The sequence below is a fragment of the Protopterus annectens genome, chromosome 7.part0 (assembly GCF_019279795.1).
Source record: "Protopterus annectens isolate FY-2018-M chromosome 7.part0, PAN1.0, whole genome shotgun sequence".
NCBI lineage: Eukaryota > Metazoa > Chordata > Ceratodontiformes > Protopteridae > Protopterus > Protopterus annectens.
Window position 1 is genome coordinate 19,888,349 of NC_056739.1, and position 25,767 is coordinate 19,914,115.

Sequence of the window (25,767 nt, forward strand, 5' to 3'; positions counted from 1 at the left end):
GTTGTTCCCAAGGAGGCTGACGAATGCCCATAAAAGGAGGATGGGATTTCTACACCATGAAGTACCCCTGATGAATGACTGACAGAACCAAAGAAACCTGAGTAATCTGAAGTCAAACAGGAAGAGAAAGAGGAATGTGGCTCAGAAGGGACGGACAGTCAAACAGCACCTGGTTAGTCTGGAAAGGAAGGCTTGGAGTCCCTGAAAACTGAGGAGCCCTAGCAGGAGGAGCCAATTTGCCACTTTCTAACTTTACTAGAAGGGTGGTACTGCCTACGAACAAAGGCAGGCTTAGCGGGTTAGTTTCTCTGAAATTTAGGCGTAGGAGAAACAAACATGTTTAAGCTCCTGTAAGGCCTTATCTTTATCCTGAAGGGACTTAAACAAAACAATAGCAGCTCCCCCCAAAAAAGCTTAGAATCCAGAGGAGCATCCATCAACTTAGCCTTAACATCATCAGGTAGAGGTTGAAGCCTAAGCCAAGAATACTTCCTCATCACTGAACCAAAAACAGCAGCCCTAGAAGAGGAATCTGCTACATCATAACTACATTTAACAGAATGATAAATGACTTGAAAAGAAGTCTCTAGCAAGGAAAGAACAGAAGTTTTACCCTCAGAGTCTGGAAAATCAGAAATAACTTGACAGGCCTGAGAAAGAAGAGCCAACACATACCTAGACATATGGGTCTGATAATTAATAGCCCTAAAAGCTAGGGTAGCAGAAATGCAAACCTTCTTACCCAGCCTTTCCATAGCGGCAATAACTTGGGTGAAGGAAGCAATTCAAACAACTTATCAGAGACTACAAACACAACAGAAGGGTCTGCAACATGACATTTATATAAAAAATAACAATCCTCGGGCACCCTATAAAACCTGTCAGGTTTCTTGGGAGAAGGGGGCAGAGAATCAGGTGCATGAGAGGCATTTGAAAAAGCATCCAGCAAAGCAGCCAAAACAGGTGGAATACCTGCAAGCTTAGGAAATCCCAATTGCAGCAACTCATAGCATCTCTTATGGATATCAGAGATCTAAGCACAATCACACTTAAAAAAAATCCATCATCCTAGTGTGTGTCCCCCCAAAGGAAATTTCCTCAAAAGGAACATCAGGACTAACAGAGTTGTCCTCATCTGACCCACAGTCCAAAGGAGAAGGAATTTGAGTAAACTAAGTCAAGGCTTCGTCATCAGAACTTGACTCATCCTCAGAAGAATCCTGCTCTCTAGGTCTTTTAAGGGGAGTAATGTACCAAGGAGGGGCAGGAACTGAAACCCCTTGAGTAGGCGTTAAGGACATTTATGCAATAAATAGACCCTAAGTAAAGCCCTGTCAGTCACTTCGTGGATCCCTAGGAGCAGAAAAAACATGTTTAGGTCTTTGTTTATTTTTTACCAGAACGTCCCCTCCAAAAAACTGAGAAGGCTCAAACCCAGGATGACAGTTAAGAAACATAGTAGGAACTTCTTCCCAACTAAAAACGGAGGAACTTCCCTAAACCAATTGGAAAAAAAATCGACCGAGGTTCCCCCTGAACATCCAAGATGGACCCTGCCAACCCTCTTTGGATGTGCTGCCAGCCTCACCGGCCTCCAATACAGTCACAGCAGAGAAATCTGACAACACAGCTGGGCGAGCCTCTGGGTTTGTAAGTGCATTGGGAGAAACATCTGGTAGAGGCTGGACAGTGGAAGACTCCTTTCATACCTTTTTCATCTTCTTCCCTAACGGCTGATCCTCAGGGTGGAAGATTCCTTCCACTGCATCTTTACCAAGAAGCTTAAGATGCTGGTTATCAAGATACAAGGAAAGGGAAGAAAGTCTACAGCGAAGGATTTTTGGGACAAACGCCCGACAAAATGAACACGATGTATGGTCATGAGAAACTTCTAGACAAAAAAAGACACTTACTGTGGTGGTCTTTATGAGTAATCTGCCTCCCACACTGGCATTTACCCTTCCTAGATGACATTAACCCCAAGAAGCACAAAACAAGACAAAAAAAAAAAAACTCCAATGAGGCACTTATCTGCAACTACAGAGAAGTCAGAAAACATGCGTATGTAGTCAGTGGAGAATGAAAATGCGCTCAACTGGCAGAAAATGGACACAGGCAAACAGACCGATGGTGAAAAGATATGTTTGGACTGGCGGCAAAGAAGTTCTGACTGTGGTAGGCCTGAATGTCACCTTTATGCCCTACGCTATACAAGGGGCATTTGGATGATGTTCATCTTACCTTTAAAAAAACAAAAATCTTTGGTAGACTGGCTGGACGTCCACGGCAGGGAATCCATATGTTAAGAATACTGCAGCAGTGAATGCAAGGACATCTAAACTCTTCAAAACTGTGGTATTATCACAAAAAAATGAAATATGTACAGAATTCTTTTACAACTGTCAGAAGTTAAAGAATTTCCATTACATAAAGTTCAAACACCAAAGCAACCGATGTGCCAAACCAGTGTTAATAATAAGATTCACACACTTTAACCACATTAAATTACCATAAAATAATGTTTAACAGCAATGTAAACTACATTTTCTTGTCAGACAGAGAGTAAGCCAGAAAAATCATCACTAGATCCTGTGAAGAGTCAGAGAACTTTCTTCTTTGGATGGCAGAAAAAGACTGAGCACTCACTTCATGTGACAGCTGGAGGCTTCCCTCTCATGACAGATTCAGCCAACCAGCTGTCACATGAAGAGAGAGTTAGGGGAGTCTGAGCTTTTGAAAGCTGGTCAGTACTGGGTTACCTTGGCAGATAACTCAAAATGCCATTGAGGCAGTGGTTCTGATAGACATCAGCAGGACCTTTATGGCCATATGTTGTAAATTAAGGCAGCATCAACTGAGGTTCTGCTGCTGCTAAAAAGGTGCAAACTAGTAAGATGCCACAAGAAGCAGTCTACCTCCACAAGTGCAAATGAAATCAGGAAAAAGAGATGAAATGCCGACACCTACAATTTTTGATAATTCCTACAAGTAACTAGTAGGAGCTACTTTGTGGCCATGCACTCAGAGTGTGGATTTATTTTCTACTGAAGCAGTCATTAAGGATATGAGTGTGACGGATGGGATTAGGATTTTGTTTCTGACTTATAACTTATTTTAAATACTTATTCCTTGCACATATGTACATAACTTAGGATCAAATGCTTTTAACAACTAGAATTCATCCGACAAATAAAAAAATATCAGAAACTATATAAAATTTAATTTGTGACACTAACCGGGAAATTATGAAGGACAAAAACAAAGCTAAAGAGTAATCCTTTCATATGCTGTCCTTTTGCCTGCGCACTGATAAAACATTTTAGAACTGATGACATCTGAAGCATCTTAAAAGAAAGCACATTCTAATTACATCGCATAACACAGGATACTGAACTAGCACCATATTTGCATTTTCTCACCTTTTTAGTTATTCATAAATTTAAATCCATGCAAATATTTACCTGCATTTTTCTTTTTAATGGCCTTTGATTCACTTGTCATAGGAAATGGCAGACCATAATCATCGTCTACACACTGCTGAAATGCCTACAGAAAAACAATTGAAATGCATTACAAGAGCAGCAGTGCTTGCAGAAATATAAACAGATGTTAACAGCAGCCATAAGAACTCATTATAACATTTTATAATTCAAATGTCTGTAGTATAAATGGTATTAAATGACTAAAGAATATGGTCAAAATGCAGAATATAGTTAAACTAGAAGATATGTCTTAATCCTTCTGGAGAACAGTTTAGCAAGTTTGAAAAAAGTGGCCAGACTCTCTTTAAAATCTTAATACTGTTTATTTTTCCCTTATAGATGTAAAACAAGTACAAATTAGTCAGGAAAAAAAAAAAAAACACTTAGCTCAGCACTGGCAGCTGCCCAGAATCACTTTTCTCAAGTGGATGACAAACCCACTTCCCTCAATCGTGACTGAACAGCTGGAGCAGCCCAGAACTAGAGAATACAAGACAAACAAGTCAAAGAATCGGGTCTATATTATTTCTTCGAAGTTTGAAAACTTCGAACTTTAAATAATCAAATTTAAATGTTCTAAGTTTCAAACATTGAACATATAATAAATAAATAAATAAACAAAAACAAAACAAAACAAAAAAAAAACGGAACTTACCCGACTTGTGTAGGCAGGGGTGCCCCCTGCACCCCCCAAACCCTCACTCTTTAAATATACCAACTCAGAGACCGCACTATAGTGCGATAAAGGGACGATTTCCCTTACTGCACTGTAGTGCATTCTCGGGCTTGGTATATTTAAAGAGGGGGGGGAGCAGGGGGGCTTGCCCCCCTGCCTACAACCGTTAGTTTTCGAAGTTTTATAACTTCGAACATTTAAATTCAATATTTTAATGTTTGAAGTTATAAAACTTTGAACATATGACATAGACCCAAAGAATCTGTCTTTCATTTGCCAAGCATAATCACAATGTAATGCTCAGTATAGCGAAGGTATAAAGCTGACTCATTTATTAATACAGTTCTAAGTACAGGCTGGTTATATCAAGCAATACTAACAAGTTTTAGGTACCTTCTTCATCCTGCACCATTTCCCAGTAGGTCAATAATCTAAATAAATCTGTTCATTAAAGGGAGGCTAGTTCTCTGGTTCTGAGAACATAAGGAATCCACCAAAGAAATCACTTCTTTTATCATGGGGCTTAAATGGGTCTTCCAATTTCTTGTTATTGCCTTCTTTGCTACAAGGATAATCACTCATACTAAAGTCTCTATTTCTAGGGGAAGTCTCTGTTTCTCAGTTGTCACCAGAAAAAACAAGGGTTTTGACAGTGTCAAAGAGCCATTGGTAATCTTACTAACTCTCCTAGGTTGTTCATGAATTGGTCTAAGTTCTCTCTTGCCCAGAGAATATGCTCTCATGTTCTCTTTTGTCCTATCCGGCACTGCCAACACTTAGGGTCAGATCCCTGTAAAGTTTTAGAAAGTCTGTCAGGAGTGTAGAAAAAAATTGTGTTGACATTTCACCAAAAGATCTGATATTTCCTAAACTTGCTAGCAACTCAAAAAACCATAACAGTGTTTCACATAACTTAGGCCCATAGGTGTGTACTAGGCTAACAGCCCTGGAGCCTATATAAAGCCTAGCCCAAGAAGATTCCCTGGCATCATGCCGCCTAAAGTTAGTTCCCAGTGCCCCTGTCAAACAAGGCCACTGAAGTGATCCCCGGGGTGAACTTCCTATTGCCCATTCACTCAAGATTTGTCTTAAAGAGGGCCAGTGAAGTGCTCTGCTTGAGATGAATGGGAAGTTTGTTCCAGAGTATGGGAAGTCTCTGGGTTAAGAACCTGTCCCTCCAGCATGTTGCGTTTATTGTGGTAATGATAGGTCCCTGGAGCATGTGGCATGGAGGGATTATGATTTCTTTAGATGTAGCATATCTAGCAGCTCTGGGTCAGACATGGCTTTGTAGGTCAAGCAGAGATCGTCTCTAAGTAGGTGATAAGAGACAGAGTATAGCTGGAGTTTTTTTTTAGTCTGTCCATATAGGGCATGTATCCAAGGCCTAAGATCCACTTAGTGAAGTATTTCTGTGGCCTTTCCAGTTGCTGTAGGTGTCTAGTGAGGTACATACCAAATGGGATGTTGTATTCTATAATAGCTCTAATGAGGGATGAGTAGAGAGGGATTATGACCTCTTTCTTCCTGGATGAGAAACCTTTTGTAATGAGAAATGCCACATAGGACTTTGACTACAGTGGCAATGTGGTTATCAATGGAGAGGTTGCTGTCAACCTGTGTCCCCAGGTCTTTTATCACACCTTCGGTGTCTAGTGGACTGCCGCCTATGTGGTAGTTCATGGGCACTGAATTTTTCCCAAAGGGAATGACAATGCACTTTTTGGCATTGAGCTTAAGCCCATGGTTCTAGTACCAGTCACTGGTGTCAGTGAGGCCTTTTTGTAGAATGTCTAAATCAACTGGAGAATCAATAATGGCTCCCAGTTTGTAATCATCTGCGAACTTGGTCACCCAGAGTCCCTTTGTGTTGGCTTGAACTTCACAGAAGTAGATGCCAAACAGGAGAGGACCTAGGACCGATCCCTGTGGGACACCACTTGTAACTGGTCAGTAGTCAGATTTGGAGTCCGCTACTTTCACAGTGTGGGTTCTATCAGTGAGCCAGCTGGCAACCCATCTTATGACATAGGGGTTTATGCCTACTTTAATGATTCTATCTACGATTCCTGAGTGAGGGATGGTGTTGAAGGCCTTGGCAAGCTCTAGGTAGGCTGTGTGAACTACCTTGCCCTCATCCACAGCTCTGGTGACAGACTCAAAGAAGTCTATCAGATTGAGCAGGCATGATTTACCTTTCACAAACCCAAACTGCGTGGGGTCCAGAGTTTGGAGATTCCCTATGTCCTTATTTATAAGGTTCATGATGATACGCTCCATAGCCTTACATATCAGACTTGTCAGAATAATAGGGCGGTAGTTCCCAGGGTCTGTAGTCGCTCCCCCTTTATGGAGTGAGATGACTGTTGCAGTGTGCCATTCGGTAGGAACAAAGCCTGAAATTAAGCTGTGATTGAACAGGGTACTCAGGTGTGGTGCCAGTTCACTTTGCAATTCATGCAGAACACAGCCAGGGATATTACCAGGTCCCATGGAAGCTGTATTCTTGACTTTGGACAGTGCATTTGTTTACCTGTGTAGGTGTGATAATAGGGACTTGGCATTCCTCAGGTATTGTGTTAGGCCCTTTAGTGGGTGAAAGGGGGGTAAAGTTCGCACTGAACCTGTCGGCCAATATGTTGGCAATATCAGTTGGTTCTGTATATGTATTGCCATTGTGCTGTAACTCAGAGCAGGTCTGAGTATTGCCATGTAGATTCTTGACGTAACTATAGAATGCCTTGTGGTTGTCTTTAGAATCTGCAGCAATTTTGTTTTCGTAGCTAGGTTTAGAGGATTTAATGATGGATCTCAGTTTTTGCTGAGGCTAACAAGGGAGTTTTTCCAGTCTAGGGAATTCACCCTTTTCTGCAACAGTTTTTTCCTTCTGTTGTAGAGTTTATGGTGGGGGACCACCAGACTGGCTTCCTTTTTTTGGATGAGAGTTTCTTGGTTCTGTTTGGTATGGCCCCTTCCATGCACTTGTGTATGTGCTCATATAGTACATTGCTGTATGATTCAGCAGTCATGCACCTATTTTCCATTTGTGTGAGTGTTGTGAAGTTAGCCACCTCTGTTTTTAGAAGCCAAAAATTGGCTTTGGAGAAGTTTTTTACATTGGTTTCCTTTGGGGGGGTGAGGGTGGACTGTAGATATCCATGGTGATTAGCTTATGGTGGTCAGATCTGATCAGGGAGGAGTTGATTATTGGTGTAGAGCAACGGTCGCCCATGTTAGTAATGACCAGGTCAAGGATGTTTCTACCCCTGGTGGGGGTAAGAATGAGCTGGTCCAGGACGATGGAATTAATGAATTCCAGAAAACGTTGAGCAAGTGTATTGGTACACGAGTACTTTTTCCACTTAATGGAGGGGTAGTTAAAGTCTCCTAGTATAAGGGTATTGGGTTGTACCCTAATATTTTCCACTGTGTTTAGGAATGTGGAATGGGAGTCTTGGGACATGGTGGGGGATCTATAGCAGGCTACAACCTGGATTGGAGTTTTACCCAGTGTTAGTTGTACCTGAAGTATCTCTGATGCATTATGTTGGGCTACTAGTCTGGAGGTGTGCATTTCCTTTATGAATATGGAGACACCACCACCTTTAATGCTTCAGTCCAGGTTTAGGGGCCAAAAGGTGTGGTATGAATTATAGCCTGGTAGTGCTGGGGTGCTCTCCAGCGCCTTGAACCAGGTCTTGGTCATGCACAGATGTCGATGTTCTCCATTTTAAGGAGCGCTTCGAGCGAGTACATTTTGAGATGACTTCTGATGGATTTCTGTATTAAAAAGCCTCATCTGTGTTGTTTTTCCCTCAGTCATTAGAGGTGTTTTCAAAGTGGCTTGAAATGTTTACATAGATATTTTTATACCCAAAGTAGATTCCAGAGAAATTTTCCTCAGACAGACAGCAAATGTTGGAGGTGTGAAGGGGACCAAAGAGGTAACTGGGAACATATTTTCTGGGAGCACTGTCTGAGATGCTAGGTGGGCAGACTGGTCTGACGAGGAAGATGATTTTTCTGATCTATGATACAGAATCAGAATTGCCTAGACATGGGAAGGCCTTGCTGTGTCTAATAATGGGGGCTGCCAAAAAGGCAATCACTAGAAAATGGAAATCAAAATCTAAACCAACTATACTGGAAGAACTGAATATAGTAACAGAGATGAAACAACTGGAATTGAGCTCTTTAGAAAAGGGTAGGATCAAACTACATAGAAAAAATGGGAATTGTGGGAACAACACACAGAAGGGAGAAATGAGGTTTAAAAGGTGGCAGGACTTAAATGAGCTATGCAATGCTTGAGTGAGAAAGACTGGGTAGATAAGTGATGTAAAATTCTAGCAACTAGGAGTGTGCGCCAGTGTGGTTTGTTTTCGTTTACATAAATGTATGACTGCCTATGCAGTAAGTGATGGTTTAATAAAGATGTTTCTTGTTTAAAAAAGGCAGGAATTAAATAATGAATGTTTAATATTGCTTAGTTTACATGACATACAGCAATATATGTGAAGTATAATGTTTATGTCAATAAAGTTTGATGACTTTTACATGAATGTAAATGTGTCTATTCCACAAGTGATTAATCCTATAAAGGTGTTTGGGGGGAAAAAAAAGCTTTGCTTCACTTGCCATTCTCCTAAATCCTAGTTGACCATTCTGAATTTTGACCATCCAGCTTATCATTGGGGGCCACTCATCCTCTTTAAGGTGTGAACAATTGGTGGATGTTAGTTCTCTCTTTACCCCTTCATATAGTAAACCCAGTCTAGGGGAAACCACATCTAGCTCTACTAGATTTCCAGCTGATTGGCTGGCCCTGTTCCAATAACTGATGTCAACATTTAAGCTCCTTGTATTATCTAGCCCAATACCTGCCAGGTAGGTGTCTGTGACTTTACTCTTTAGATGCACCTAAATGTAGGAGGTCTAATTTACATGTGTCCAAGGGCTTTTGCTTAAATGTTTAAATTAGCCACAACTTTAAATGCTACAGCACAGGAGTCAAAAAAGTTTTATAAGACTGCTGGTCTCCAATACAGGGTCTCTCTTCGTCATCCTATCATTCCTCCTAGCAGGGTACCCATTATCTTGACACCTAGCATAAAAAGACCATTGGGAGGCCAAGTCATAGCTAGAGATGCCTGATGCACCCAGGTCTTTCATGTCCTTAGGCAGTCAACTTATCCCAGGCTACCATTAGTTTACCACCCTGCCAAATGATTTCTCTCATCCACTTTTCTACTTCGTTTTTATCTTTAGGGTTTACTGGCCGCAAAAAAAGCCTGGGAATAGTCCAAAACATGGGATAAAACATGCTACAGAAGGACCTGAATACTTTGATCCACATTAAGATTCAGCCTCCAATATTCCTGTAGATTTCTACATATCTTCTCCTTTATTCTATCTGTCATTAACTGTCCAGATTCTATCACCTTACTCCAAAGGTTGACACTTAATTATTCTATTATACTGCCACCCCATATTTCCGAAAGCCAGGATAATGATTCACTAGTTTCCCCTCATGTTTACTGTTTCTGTAAAGTGATTTTTTTTTTTTTTTGCAAATTCTTCTATAAGCTCCCAAAACAGCGGCAAATCCTCTCCAGGGTGAGTTATGGATATCAAAATATTACTGGCAAAAAAGGGAGATCTTTAACTCTAGGTTACCCCATTTATAGCCTCTTACTGCTGCTGATCTATCTGTCTCTGGCTAGGTGCTCTACATAAAGTGTAAATAATCTTGGTGTTAGGGGGCAGCCTTGTCTAACACATCTGGTAATACTAACTTAATTGCAGAGGCAAGACCTCACTTTCACCCTCATCCCTGAGACCTTATAAATGTTTGTAGGCAAGTTTAACCAAAATGGAGGAAAATTCCTAGCCTCCATAACTGCAAAAAGATAGGTCCATTAAATGTCGTCCCAGCGTCCATCTCCAATAGAGTAACCAGGGTTCCACTTCTGTTTGAATCTTGTATCATCATAATCGTATGAATTAGGTTGTCTGAAGTTCACCTACCTCCAATAAAGCCTGTTTGGTCAGGGTCGATCAGCCTGGGAAGTATTCTATTTAATCTTGCCACTAGAATAGACATGAGTAGCTTATAATCATGATTTAACACACATACAGGAGAACAGAAAGACGGTAGTTTAGGATCCTTTCCCCTCTTGATATATTGGAGAAATTGCCTCTGTTTTCCATGTTTCAGGAATCCAACCATTAAATAATACCTGAATGAATAGCATCTTTCAGGTACATAATTCTCATTTCCCATCAATTCCCATAGCTCTATAGGAAGCACATCTGATCCTGGAGCTTTATGTTTTGGGGCTCAACTGATGGTTTCTTTGATCCCTTCCATAGTAATCTCCTTTATTAGTCCAACCGCCCCCTCCAGCTCAAGCTGCCCAAATGTTACTTTCTTCAGGTAAGCATACACTTCTTTCTTAGACTCATCCTCCTGTTCAGATTTCTATAGCGCTATGTAATATTGTTTGAATACTTGGAGTATGTATGGAATCCTTGTAACCTCCACCCTTGAATGGAGTCCCATTTTGTAAAAATCAAACTGGCACATTCTTGCTGCCTCGACAGTACCACTAAGCCTTTGATACTCTTGGGGGTATTTGAAAAATACTCTCCTTGTACTAAACCTCTCTTCAACAAGATCCTGTAATTCTCTATTTCCTGAATCGTGTATTGCAATTCTTTGTTTTTTTATTTTATATTTTACTTATATCCTCTTTCCCTTTAGCCGTACCTCTCTTAAATTCTTATATCACTGCCTTACCAGTTCTCTTTTATGGATTTCATCCTGCTTATATGAATTATGTATGGCCTTTTTAAGAGTTGCCTTAAACTTTTATCATCTATCAATGGTCAACAGCTCACTTTGGGGCAAGGTGTTTTATATATGTTCCTTAAGTGTTTCCTTAAACGTCTCATTGTTTAATTGAAATGAAGGAAATCTCCAGTGCTTTAACATTACACCTGGATCAATGCCTACTGTAATTACTTTTAAGAAAGTATGGTCAGAGTATATAGTCATGTTTTCATTCTCTGGACTAAAGGCAAATGTTCAGTCAAAATTGCCCCTTAGCTCTTATGACACCAATAACTACGGAAGAACTGCTGAAGTTCTTGGACAGTCAAAACATGGAAAGGCCCCAGGACAAAATGCACTGACTTTAGAAATACTTCATGATATGGGTAACACATTTTGGGAAGATAGTTTTAAATTCTGCAATGCTATTTTGAGCAGAGCAGCAAGTTTAAGTTCTTGAGAGGAAGCTATTATTTCACTTATACCAAAACAAGATGTGATGCCCCAGCACTGGCCCAGTAATCAAGGAGCCACAGTCCTCACCATTGGTAACAGTGTGGGGGGGGGGGTACACAATGGGAAGATGACAAGTACAGACATAGTAAAGTGCATTAAGGACCACAAGAGAGAGAGGCATATTAATAATCCAAACCCTGTCTTACTTTGACTCTTTCCCTCATCTATAACACTGAACTGGCTTCAATCAAACTATCACTGGCCAGCAAACATCATCCAAGAATGAGATTTACCTTAATAAGGACCCTAATAAGAACCATGAGAGAGGCATATTAATAATCCAAACCCTGTCTTACTTTGTACATTTCCCTAAACTATAACACTGAACTGGTGCCAATCAAACAATCGTTGTCCAGTTACCCTAATAAGGACCCCAATAAAGACCACGACAGACAGGCATATTAATAATGTATGTTATTTACTGTCATGTCTAACATAGCTATCCTATTTCTCTGTAGTAAATAGGGCAGGGTCTTCTGCACAGAACATATACTCTCACTAGAACTAAAAAGAAGTTATGTACTTACCATAACGTTCTACGTTTGTAGTCCATCTCACCTATATTCTTGCTGGATGGGTTTGGAGCGGATATTTGGCTCCGACTCTGCCAATACTAAAGCTTGAGAGCTTTTACTGGCTCGAGGCTAGCCCCTATCCCATAGTGCCTCACGGCAATTCCCCAGATCTAGTTTGCAAGGAAGCAATAAATACCCATCAGGTAAGAATAAGAAAGAAGCTGTATAAATACAGCAAAGGATTAGAAATATAATCCATTCCAGGTGGACAATAAAAGAACAATGTCAGGCAGCACCAAAAAGGTCCACCAGATCCCCAGAAAAAGGAAGGGGGTTGGAGGGAGGGACGCAAGAATATAGGCGAGATGGACTACAAACATGGAACGTTATGGTAAGTACATAACTTCTTTATGTTATGTAGTCCGATCTCGTCGTAGTTCTTGGTGGATGGGACAGCGTCCCTAGCACTTTTATCCCAAGTGGCTCAAGCGAAGTGACTCTTCAGCACAGTGGACACAAAGGATGACCTGTCCCAGGAGGCCAAATCCAATTTGTAATGAGTGACAAACGTATGTGGTCTTGCCCAAGTAGCTGCTGCACAAATAGTATAAATTGGGAGCCTAGATCTAAAGGCACATAAAGTAACTACAGCCCTAGTAGAGTGGCCTTTAACTTTGACAGGTAATTGTCTACCAGCTTGTTGATAAGCAAAGGATATGCAATCCGAAAGCCATTTCGAAAGAGTAATTTTAGAAACAGGCAAGCTTTTCCTTTTTTCAGAAAAGGAAACAAGAAGTTGATCAGATTTCCTGAATTCTTTAGTCCTGTGTATATAAAACCCGAGTATCCTGTGGACATCTAGCTGGTGTAGTCTATACTCTGATTTATTAGAGTGGTTTGGAAAAAAACACATGTAGCTCAATGGTAGTATTCAGATTGTGCTCTGAGCATACTTTAGGAAGAAAGAAAGGGTTTGTCCTGAGAGAGACTCTATCCTTGTGAAAGATAATGTAAGGAGGTCGAACAGTTAGAGCTTGTAGTTCTGAAACTCTCCTAGCAGATGTTATGGCTACCAAGAACAAGGTTTTCCATTATAACTATTTTAAGTCTGATGACATGGATGACTCAAAGGGTGCAGACATCAAAGATGAGAGGACTAAGTTTAAGTCCCAGGGTTCTAATGGTTGTTTTATTGGGGGCCTAAGAAGAAGAACTCCTTTTAAGAAAGTTTTACACAAGGAATGCTGCATGACTGGATTTCCCATGAAACCAAAATGGAAATTGGAAATGTTAGCTAACTGAACTCTAACTGTAGCGGCTGCCACTCCTTCAAGAAAAATTGTTGTTAGGAAGAATAAAATGAATTCTAAAGGAGCCATACATGGATCTAAGCCCCAGTTCGTAGCCCAAAGGGAAAACCTTTTCCATTTGCTAGAATATAGTTTCTGAGTGGAAGGTTTATGGGATGAAATCAGGATGTATTTGACCACTGGGGATAAGGGAATACAGCCGGCTGTTCATGGAATTGGGGCAGCCATGCTGTCAATTTGAGGGTGTGGATTGAGGGATGGAACTGTCCCGATTGATGAATCAGGAGATCTTGAGATGGGTCCAGAATCCATGGTTCCTCCAAGAGGTAAGGCGACAGGAAAGGAAACAAAACTTGTCAAGGCCAGTAAGGAGCAATGAGGATCATGGAACTCCTCAACTATCTTACTTTCTGTATTACTTTGGGGATGGGTGGAAAAGGAGGAAAGGCATAAAGAAGTCCTGGGGGGCAATCGTGAACTAGAGCATCCCTGGGTGACATCCCCGGATGGAGAATGAGGGCAAAGTAGCTGCTGCATTTGGTGTTCAGGTGAGTGGCAAATAGATCACAGTAAGGCTGGTCCCATCTATGAAAGATCTCTTTTGCAACCATTGGATTCGGGGACCACTCATGAGGTATCAGAATTGCTTGGCTGAGTTTGTCCGCTATTACATTGGATTTCCTGGGATTTCCCCGGGATATGCCTTGCTGTCAGGAAGCGTTGAGTATCCATAGCCCATTTCCAAACTCTTAACGTATCTCGGCAAAGCGGGTAAGACTTGGTTCTTCCCTGCTTATGTACTAAACACGACAGACATGTTGTCTGACTGAATCGCAATCGTCCCGGTGGAAAGGGAGCTGTGAAGTGCTTGCAACACATAGCACTGCTCTCATCTCCAGAACATTGATGTGCAAGTTGTTCTCATGCTTCTGCCAAGTACCTTGGACTGTCATTCCCAGATAATGCTCTCCCACCCTATCTGGGAAGCGTCCGTGATCAAAACTGCTTTCTCTTGGGGAGGAACAAGTGGACGACCTAGAACAAGTTGTTTCGTGTGTAACCACCATGTCAGATCCTTTTTGCATGCGTTTGTTATTAATATCCGGTGAGACAATGGAAGGTCTTGCATCAACCATTGTGCAAATAGTATCCACTGGAGAATCCTCATATGTAGGCGAGCAAGAGGAACTAATAGGATGGCAGAAGCCATAGTCCCTAGGACTTACTATTCTGGCCTGGACTCTGTTTGCTTAGTAAGGATCTGACCTGACTGCGTAGAGATTCCACTCTTTCCTGTGTTAGCTTTACTGACATAGTGGTTATGTCTATTTCTGAGCCTAGATACACAATATGCTGTGAGGGAGATAAGACTGACTTTTGCAAGTTGACAGTGATGCCTAGACTGGTGCACAAGGATAGAGTCTTCTCCCTGGTCCTTAGGAGTTGATGCTTGGTGGTAGCAGTGAGGAATCAGTTGTCTAGGTACGGAAACACCTGGAATCCTTGACATCTCAGGTGAGCCGTTACCACTGCCATGCATTTGGTAAACACTCTGGGGGCTGTAGCGCAGTGTTCTAAACTGAAAATGACCGGCTCCCAGCCAGAAGCGCAAGTGTCTCCTGGAGCACCTGTCCATTTTGATGTGGTAGTACACATCCTGGAGATCGATTGAGCACATCCAGTTGTCTTTCCTGATAAAGGGAAATATCGACTGCAGAGTGACCATTCGGAACTTTGATTTTCTTACATGCTTGTGGAGCCTGCTGAGATCTAGAACTGATCTCCAGTCCCCTGTCTTTTTTCAAACTAAAAAGAATCGAGAATAAGTTTTGGATCCTATTTGCTCTGCAGGGACTTCTTGGATGACTCTTTTTTGCAGCAATGAGATGACCTCTGATGTTGCACAGCCTAGTTGGATGGGTGGTATGTCTGGAAGAGACCGGTTTATTGGGGGTTCAGAAATAAAGGGAACCAGGTAACCTCTGGATATTATTGTGTGTACCCAATAATCTTGAGTGATAGTTAGCCAGGCGCTTGGGTACAGCAATATACGACCCCTGACTGCCTCCAGAGACGGACAGTCGGGCAACCCCTCAGGGTTGATGGAAGGGACGATCAAAGCTTCTCTGTCTCCCTGATGTTGCAGACCTCTTCTGCCGTGAGGGCGGCATCTTTCATTATATCCTCCCCCTCTGCCTCTGGGGGAGGGTTGACCTTGTGCCGGAGGAAAATCTTTTTGGGATTTGCGGAACCACATTTTCCCTCCTGTATTATCCTTGGGATAGGGCCTGGACGGGAGAGAGAAACAGACTCCAAAGGCAAATAAGGTATTCCCTTCCTGCTCACACCTAGTCAAAGTCTCTTTCACTTGGGGTCGAAAAAAAGATGAACCATCAAAGGGAACATTAGTGAAGGAAGACTTGAAGGATTCCATAAAATTACAAAGACGCATCCACGAATGTCTCCTGAGGGACAGTCCTGCTGCAGCTGCCCTACTCGCTCCATCTGCCGCATATGAGATCAACCTCATGGAGGAGTTAGCTATGGAAGTAAGGTTGGAAAGCTGCATAGAAACCTTATCCATGGAACCCGGAGCTACTGAACCCTGGAGAGTATCTCCTAACTCTTTCAGGAGATCCCTCTGAAGAGAAGTAAAATGAGTCAGGTAATTCAGTGATCTTAATGCAAATGCCACTGAAGAAAAAGTACGCTTCCTGTACCTATCCATCATCCTGGACTCCTTGTTAGGAGGATGGATATTATAAGACGTCTCAGATAATTCCTTCTTGGTGGCGTTGCTACCACCATAGCATCAAATGGAACTCCCTTACTAAGGAAAGGCTTGTCCTTAGGTGCTGTCACAAATTTGTTTGGCCTCCTCGGGATGGCTTCCACTGAATCTGGAGAGGTCCATGCTTTCCGTGATATGACCTCCAAAAGTTGGTCATAAGGCGGTGTCACCAAAGACGTGGAAGGTCGGGAGCCAAAGGCCTCAAGATACACAGATTCATCCTCACTAGGGTTAGAGGTCTTCCAATCACCCCTCTGTCTAAGGATCTCTAGGATGTCAGAAAAGGAGACATCCTCAGAGGGGGATCTAGGGGACCTTTCTAATTCCTCTAAATCAGTGTCTGATGTGACAGACTCAGGGGAGTCAACATGTTTCCTCTTACATAGCTTCTTCCGTGAGAGCTCTCCAGTGGGATAATCTGGGGAGGTCTCAGAAGAGAGGGCACCTCCAATGGGGGATACTTGGGCCTCTGGTTCCCTACGCTGTGCGGGTGGCGGGGGGGGGGGGAGAGGTTGCTGCCTGCTGCTGGTAGGACACAGGTTCTAAAGAAATGGCTTTGGCAGAAGATAAAGCCTTCTCTATATCTTCAAAAGCCTTTTCCCCCCGCTCCAAAGAAGACCTCCGCTGTGAGAGGGCAGATGGTTGACTCCTAGCAAGAGGGAACTGCTCTTAAGCAGAAGTGGGAGCCGAGCTGAGTCGAGCCAACCTCCGAGAGGGAGGAGAACCCAGGGTGACTGTCCCCCTCGGAGTCGACATGAGAGCGTCGGTTCCCAGAACCCTCGGCTCCAGACTGAGCCATAGAGGATAGAGTAATTGGCTCCAAGGAAACAGGTTGAATCCCCGGAGCCAAAGGGTCAAAGACAGAGAAACCTGACGTAATAGGCTCTGAGAGTGAAGCAGTCAGAGGAGGAACAGTGGTCGGTAAGGGGGTCAGCTCCGAGACCTTTAGGTCTGGAGAGGCCAATTTTCTAGCCAGTGCTGGATCCGAAAGCAACCTCTTCACCACCCTCTCGATGTCCTCATCTGATAGGGTCCTGGAGGATATGGAGGAGACAGAAGGAGACCTTCTCCCCAAAATAGGAGATCTCAATGTAGGAGATACTGTCTCTATGTCGGGCAAAATTTTCGGTACCAAAGACCGTCCTGAAACCGATGAAATCGACGGCACCGTAGATGAAGCTAAGTCAGAACCGGAACTTCCTGGTTCCGACGCTTTAATCTTTTTTGTCGGCTCCGAAACCGGGGCCAATGATTCTCTCTTTGAAGATTTTGGAGCTGCCTGACCAAGTTCCAGCTGTTCCTGGAAGGAACTGGTCATGAGACCCCTGTCAATGACTTCTCTTCCTTTCATTCAAAACTCTTGTGCTAAAACGTGACAGAAGGTGTAGGGTTCCTGCAAATGGGCTTCGCCAAGACAATATACACAACTGGTGTGGCTGTCTAAGAGACATTTTCTGCACACACCTCTCACATTATTTGAACCCCGAAGGGTGATGACCCTTGTGATCCTTATCTTTAGACATTCTTAGACACTAAGACAAAAAGATAATAGCAGTAAAAGTATTAACAAAGGTGAGAAGATTTTTTTTTTTTTTTTTTTTTTTTTTTTTTTAAGTCATACCACACAGGGAGGAAGGCCCTCTAACTTAAACTGGCTGTACAGTCCTAAGGGGGGAATAGGGGTTTAAAAACTTTCAAAAACAGTCACACAAGAGATAAGAAACTATCTTCTATATATCAGATAAAAAAAGGGTAGAAAAGGACTAAATATAGTAAAAAATCATTTTACTTAGCCAACAAGCCAGTAAGACACAACCTCGAAGCTTTCGCGGCATACGAGATCTGGGGAATTGCCGTGAGGCACCATGGGATAGGGGCTAGCCTCGAGCCAGTAAAAGCTCTCTAGCTTTAGTATCAGCTGAGTCGGAGACGAATATCGGCTCTGAACCCATCCAGCAAGAATTACAGCAAGATAGGACTACATAACATCAAGTTCCCTGGTCATTTTCTTTGTACTGGAAGATGTTACCCTCTCTTGAGCTCCCATCCTTCTTGTTTATTCTACGCTATATACCCACTGCAAAAGTCCTCCCCCACTTTAACTACTTTATCATACTTGACCTTACTTGTTCCTTGCTGCAGTATAAATCTGCCTGTCTTCCCCTATAACTTCCAATATATTCACTGTCTGTAACATGTAAATAGTGACCTTTCCCTTACTAAAACATAACAAAAATAATAAACTGCAGTACTTACTATCTCTTTAGGGAGGCTTTTCTACTAATTGCACCTGTATCTGGTTTAACCCCGGCTTTGAAACTCTTTTGCCTAACCCTCATATAATTACTATGACTCTTAACACAGCACCTTCTGCTACTAGTTGTTACCTTGGTCTTTTTCACAATAGCTTTTCTAGTGACATTACATTTTTTACTCTTTCTACCACATAAGACTTCTTACCTTGCTTACCTCTAAGTCTAAAGACAGTTTGTTTTTGTTTTTCTTCCCTTCCATACCTATTTGCCATTTCAACTGGTGCAGCCCACTCCATTCACCCTCAGTTTGCTCAAGCTCATTTGTTCCCCTACCCTACCCCCAAATCCATCCTACCCTCACTATCCCTAGTTTTATACCTACACATAACCCTCCTCTGTGTGCATAACTCCTCCTCTTCCTATCCAAGCAACCTATCATTCTGCTACCCCTCATCTGTCACCAACACCCACTACTTAAATCATGCTATCCATATCTCTACCCATGAGGCTCCACCTAGTTATACCGCTCTTCCACATGCCTCCTTAGCCTCCATCTCATTGTTTACACCCACTACTGTCTCTTATTACACTCTCTCTCTAGCATTTTTTTTTCATTTTATATATATATATATATATATATATATATATATATATTTACAGCTGTCCTTTTTCTTCTTCATTCAGCATTCTCTATGCTCCATATTCTTAGCATCCCATATTTTACATACCTATTCAAATTCCTGCCCAATTATTTTTAATTATTTTTGTTTTTATTTACTTCTATAATGTAATTATATATACATATACCATCTATTCTCCATCACTGTCTCCAATACTCGTTTCTAATACACACCAAATATGCTTCTCCTCTTTCTATCCACACATGCACTCTTACTACTATCATACCTTACTTGCTATATGATACCTATCACACCTATTTCTCAATTCCCCACCCTTACTTACAGTGCCTGTGTCACTTGCCAGCTGTTCACTATCACTATTGCTTCTAGCTTATTTGGCTTACCCCCCATCTCATTTTCAGATATAAAATTCTTAATCCTTCTCCTAACCCATATATGGTAAAATTTAAATTTAATACTTACACAACTAAACCCTCACTAGTGGATACATACTGTAAAAAGGTCATATTATGCAGCAATGTCCACCCAAACCCAGGTCCCGACTGCCTCTCTTCTCCACCCTCTCCCTCTTCTACTGTAACAACGTCTACTAAAAATTTGAAAATCATAGCCATGAATATTCAAAGTATAGTAAACAAAGTGTCATATACATTCTTGGATCACTCATTACTCCCCCGACATTATTATTCTTACAGAAACTCAGCTCAAACCACATATAAAAGACTCTGAAATTCTCCCCCCGGCTATAATATAATCTGCTAAAAGATTAAATAAAAAGTTGGTGGTGTAGCAATCATGTTTTCTACCATATCTCTGTCACTCCTTCTACTTCTCTACCTAAAGTAATCTCTGCTGAGATCTTGTCTCTCACTGTACATTAAATGAGCATAAAGCACTATGTATAATTGCTCTATATATTCCCCAAGAAATATCACTATTCAGGAAAACATCCCACACTGGATATTTAATTCCATTTCCCATGAACTAATAATTCTTGGTGATGTCAATATTAACTGGCAAACCTTCACATCACACTACTCCTCCACCAATATCAATCTATATGGTTTCATACAACTCAACTTCCCATACTCACTTTAACAAAGCTAATACTAGGACTACTCTGGACTGGATCCTAGTCTGAAATCCAAACCTTTACAACTCTTTCTACAAACCCTCACTGGCTCGCTCAGTGCTCATCATCCCACCTATGTTCAGAGACTAGCAACTCACCATATCAAACAGCACCTTTGCAAACACTGCTGTAGCATCTCAAATTTCAGTTCCAAGATCTTTAATGACATCCTTACAAACAATAATTGGCCCATCCTCTATTCCCTACCACTGGAAAATGCTGTTCTAAAACTTAATATATTATTTCCTGACATACTATAAAGAAAAAGAGAGTGAAATTCACACAATCACCCTGGCTTTCCCCTTCTAGTAGACAATTAATGTACAAGACAGACAAAGCTTGAAGAAATTTGCAAAAATACAACTTTCAAGCTCACTTACAGACCTACAAACAACTTTGAAACATGATAAAAAAAACAACTTACTGCTGATAAAAAATATTACTTCAACTCACAGGATAACCAAAGACACAACCTCCAAAATATTTTGGTCCACTATCAAGAAAATATTACACCCTGGAACTCCTAGTACCCATAACCGTTGTCTAGACATTTTGCACTTACAAACTGCTTCAAAATTTAACTACAATTTTTACTTTATAGACTCAATAGCCATCGTCACCTGAAACTCCCTACAGAATCTTGCCACCCCTGACAAACTTCAAAGCTCTAACAACGCCATTTTCAACTTAAAATCTGTCTCTACTTCCTATATAAAAAAACTTATTACACAATCATAAGCCCTGCTCACCCTCTGTAGACAATCTCCCATATGACTATCTTAAGACTGCTGCCCCCTCTATTGCCTAACCAATATCTATCTTGATCAACTGATCCATTCATGAGTCATATGTCCCATCTCTCTGGAAATAAAATTACATCATTCCTCTTCACTCCACTGAAATAACAAACGTCAGCCCAACTGCAATCTTGTCACCTCTTTCCACAACTTTTATAATACTTACTCCAAGAAAATCTGTTAACCTTTACCCAACATGGCTTTCACCTAGATCATAGCACAACTGCCTTTGATGCCATTTTGGACCACATAATTAAAGCCAGAGATAACAATTTAGTTTCTTCCCTCTTTTTAAAATCTCTCTAAAGCTTTCAATACAGTCTCACATACCAAACTACTCTCAAAAACATCTGCTTTAGGCTTTTCTAGTACAACAGTCACTTGGTTCTCTAACTGCCTATCTAACTGGCTACAGTCATTTAAATGGCTCTCTACCTGCTCATCTTTTCTCCCAGTTAATACAGGTGTCCCAGAAGGCTTGGTACTAGGCCCTCTCCTTTCCAACATATTTATAAATGATCTACACACACCCTCCCAACAAGCTATACTCATACAATATGCAGATGACTCCACTGTCATTTGCTCATCTAACAGTCCTTCCCAATTACAATCCATCACTAAAGCAGGTTTTCAACTCCATTAAAAACTGTCTCAGTGGCAATCAGCTTTTCCTAGATCCAAATAAAACAAAACTACTCTTGTTTCTCCCAAAAACACATAAAAGACACCTTCAAAATATCCTCTCTCAACAATATTGAAATTAAAGTTTTACCTCACACAAAAAGTTACTTGGTGTCATAATAGATGATCAACTGAAATTTGATCGGAAATTTGATCTTCATATTCAAAAGTGCATAAAAACAACACACCAAAAACTGGGCATGCTCTATACAGCAAAAAGATTCCTTACCAACTTTCAAGAGTTACTCTAACCAATTCATACCTGCTTCCTTCACGACTATAATCCTCACCCATTTTCACAAACATTCAGATCTCCCAAAGATCAAAACCTGAGCTTTGCTATAACAAAGTAGCTAGATTTGCAGAAAGTCAGTCATACAGCTCTTACCATTGCTCCTCCCTGAGATATTTAAACTGGCTTAAGTTACCTCACTAACTCAAGTTCACCCAACTCCTCCTTGTTCATAAAATGGTATATCATTCTGTTCAGCAACTAGCACCATTACTTTTACAATAAACATCTTTATTAAATTATCATGTATGACATGGGCCATGTTACATTTATATAAATGACAATAAACCATAACGACGCAATCTCACTTGCAAACATTACACATTCCAAACCGTGCCAACACAACTGTAGCTGCAAACATTATACATTACTTAACATATCCAGTCATTGTTAGTCAACCATTACATAGCCCATTCAGATCCTGCCCTCTTTTAAACCTCGTTCCTCCTCTGCATATACTGATTCTACAGTTCCCATTTTTTCCTATGTAATTTGCTCCTTTCCTTTTCTAAAGATCCCAGTTTGCAACCAGCACCATTCTTAACCATTATCTCCCTAATCTCCCTCTTTCCTCATCTGATAAACACCTCCTTGAAATCCATAAACTGAAAAAAATGTAATCGGCCACTGCCTATATTCCTACTCAGAAGGCAAGGTCTGGAACAGTATTTCTACAGATATAAGAGCAATGCCATTTAGTCACATATTCAATCTCTAAAGAGATTTCTGGCTCTGTACATGTCTTACACCAGGCTGATACTACCTTTTATTCCTTCCTTCTCTTCCTTTCTCTCCACTCTCTTCCTTTTGCCTTCCTCCTCCATTCTCTTTCCCTTGCTCTTCTTTTTCCCATTTCCTTTCCTCCCTTCTCTTATTAGCCAAAAGCACCAGTAACTTCTCTGATAGCTCCCTACTTTAATTCAGCTTCCTAATCTCCCCCTAACTGCAAAATCTTTCCTCTCTCAATCTTTTGCCCATATTTAAAATGCTTAACATCTTTACCATTGGTAATCAGTACTGATGTAATTTACTAAGTGTTCAGTATCATATGATTGTTGTTCAATATTCACTGTATGATTTTCTCATCTGATTTTACTTATCCTGTATGTCGATTCTACTATTTGTTACTGCACTTCATGTGATAATATTAGGTAGTTTATTAACTGAACTACATATGTTGGAGCTTTTCTCCCCAGACCTCTGCTGAAAACAGGAATCATGCCCAGTTGCCAAATAAATAAGACAAACTGTCTTCTGCTTCCTACAAACCCATATCAGACCCATATCAGTTGTAAATGTGGACAATAAAATGCTGCCAGGCTTGGTCCACCCCATCAAGGGCCATCAAACTTCCAATAATATTAGAACACAACTGTTAATAGATGATGCTAAATCTTGCACTAAACCTCTAATAATCCTGAGTTTTGATGCCAAAAATGCCTCCGACTTGGTCAACTGGAAATATTTAATAACCATTTTTCTCACTTTGGATTTCCAAATAGGTTTCAACTGCTATTACATAACCTATATAAAGAGAGGCACCATGAAGTAATGCCCCCTTTCACTCTTTCTCTTTGCCTTTACTTAGAAACTTTGGATTATACATTAAGAGCGCAACAAGACTTGAGATACTATTGAAGTGAGCCAACAACTACCCGGTCTTTACACACAGAGGATTTACTTGGAAGATCCTAATAGCCAATTAGATATACTTATTGATATAAAAAAACATTTTGGATCTGTCTCTGGATATAAGATTAATAGTACATTAATCATTTGTGAATTTCTACTGAAAAAAATAGAGATACTTTTGATACTCCAGTTAAAAATAAAGTATCTTCTGGTAAATCTTACTCTTTACATACATGGCACTATACGTTTAGAGTACGATAGTTTAGATACCTCCAACAAATGCTACAACTCTGGCAGGATCTGGATTCAATTTCCAACAAAAAGTATCAGCTATAAGGAAGTTTACTCCATTGCACTTTGTATATTTAGCACAAGCTATGTATAGCCCTCCACCTCCTACACAATTGAAGCACTACATAAGGCTACTTTGTACTTATTTATGGGAAAACCGATATCACAAGGTGGCATGGAACATTCTGATATGTCCACGAAAAATAGATTAGGTTTGTCAGACCTTTAACTTTACTCCCAAAGAACTGACTTAAAAACTCTACACATACTCTGCCTGCTGAAAAGACATACTGTTACACAAAACATAGGGAAAAATTGGGTTGTGTAGGAAACTCGTACAAAGACATCCTATAACTGTTGCCCTAAATGAGAAGTTATGTACCTACCATAACGTTCCATGTTAGTTGTCTTCTCTCGCCTTCTTTCTTGCTTGATGGGTTCGGAGCCGATCCTCGGCTCCGACTCGGCACTGCTAAGCTCGAGGCAGCCCCATATCCCATGATGCAAGGCGGTAAGTACCCAGATCTCGTTTGTTGTCTATAGGCAATAACACCTAGCATAAAAAACTTCCCAAAAGGAAGAAAGAAGGCAGAGAAAAAGCCTGAAGGATGGGATAGGAAGACCAGAACTGTATGGTCTTAAAAAGCACTCTTCCATGTAGGGAGAAAAGGTCTGTCCAGGCCAGGGGGAAGGAGGGAGGGTCGCAAGAAAGAAGGCGAGAGAAGACAACTAACATGGAACGTTATGGTAGGTACATAACTTCTCAATGTTAAGTTGTCAATCTCGCCTTCATTCTTGCTTGATGGGACCGCGTCCTAGCACCTCTATCCTGGGTGGCTCAATGGAACAGACTCTTGAGAACTGTAGAGCCAAAACTGGCTCTGTCCCTGGAGGCAAAATCCAATTTGTAATGAGAAACAAAGGTATGAGGAGTGGCCCAAGTGGCTGCTGCACAAATAGTGTCTAATGGAAGTCTAGCCTGAAAGGCTGTGGAAGTGGCTAAGCTTCTGGTTGAATGCGCTTTAGGTTTCGAGCACAGCTGTTTTCCCCTGAGCTGATAGATTTCAGAGATGACAGAAGAAAGCCATCTAGATAAGGTCACTTTAGAGACGGGAAGGCCTTTTTTGTTATCAGCATAAGAAATAAAGAGCTGATCGGATTTCCTGAACTGTTTTGTTCTGTCCAAATAATATCTGAGTTGGCGGTGAACATCAAGATAATGTAATTTTTGTTCCGATCTGCTTGAGTAGTATGGGAAAAATACAGGAAGGTCAATAGACTGATTCAAATTACTCTTTGAGGCGACCTTAGGCAGAAAGGTCGGATTAGTTCTCAAGGATACTCTGTCTTTGTGGAAGACCAAATAAGGGGGACGAACAGAGAGAGCATGAAGTTCAGACACTCTCCTAGCCGAGGTAATAGCAACCAGGAAGAGTGCTTTCCATGAAAGAAATTTCAGGGAACAAGAAACAGCTGGCTCGAAGGGAGGAAGAATCAAGGATGTCAGCACTAAATTCAGGTCCCATTGAGGAGGAGGACTCCTGACTGGAGGCTTCAGGAGAAAGATTCCTTTTAAGAAGGCTCTACAAAGCCTGTGGGACATGATGTTGTGATCTGCGAACCCGACATGAAAGTTCGAGATAGCAGCTAACTGAACTTTGACCGTGGAAGAAGAAGAGCCCGCGTGAAAGATTTCCGCTAAGAAATCCAAAACTGCTTGAACTGGAGCAGTAAAGGGATCAATATTTTTAGCTTTTGCCCAACAAGAAAAGCGTTTCCATTTGCTGGTATAAATCCTTCTAGTAGAGGATTTTAGTGAAGCCACTATGATATCCCTAACAGGATTAGAGATCATAGGAAGCCTGGCTAAGGAAGGAAGTGGAGCAACCATGCTGTGAGGTTGAGAGAAGGAATAGACTGGTGC

General features: G+C 41.2%; 1 protein-coding gene across 1 annotated transcript in view; it reads right to left on the reverse strand.

Annotated features, from left to right (window-relative positions):
* The window catches only part of LOC122805772 (synaptonemal complex protein 1-like), a 2,217,039-nt gene extending 2,213,483 nt beyond the window's left edge, over positions 1 to 3,556 (reverse strand). The window contains exon 1 of the mRNA XM_044076040.1: positions 3,462 to 3,556. Within this exon, the coding sequence (XP_043931975.1) occupies positions 3,462 to 3,501 (40 nt within the window). The 5' untranslated portion in view covers positions 3,502 to 3,556. The remainder of the gene's footprint in view (positions 1 to 3,461) is intronic.
* Between the last annotated feature and the right edge of the window lie 22,211 nt (positions 3,557 to 25,767).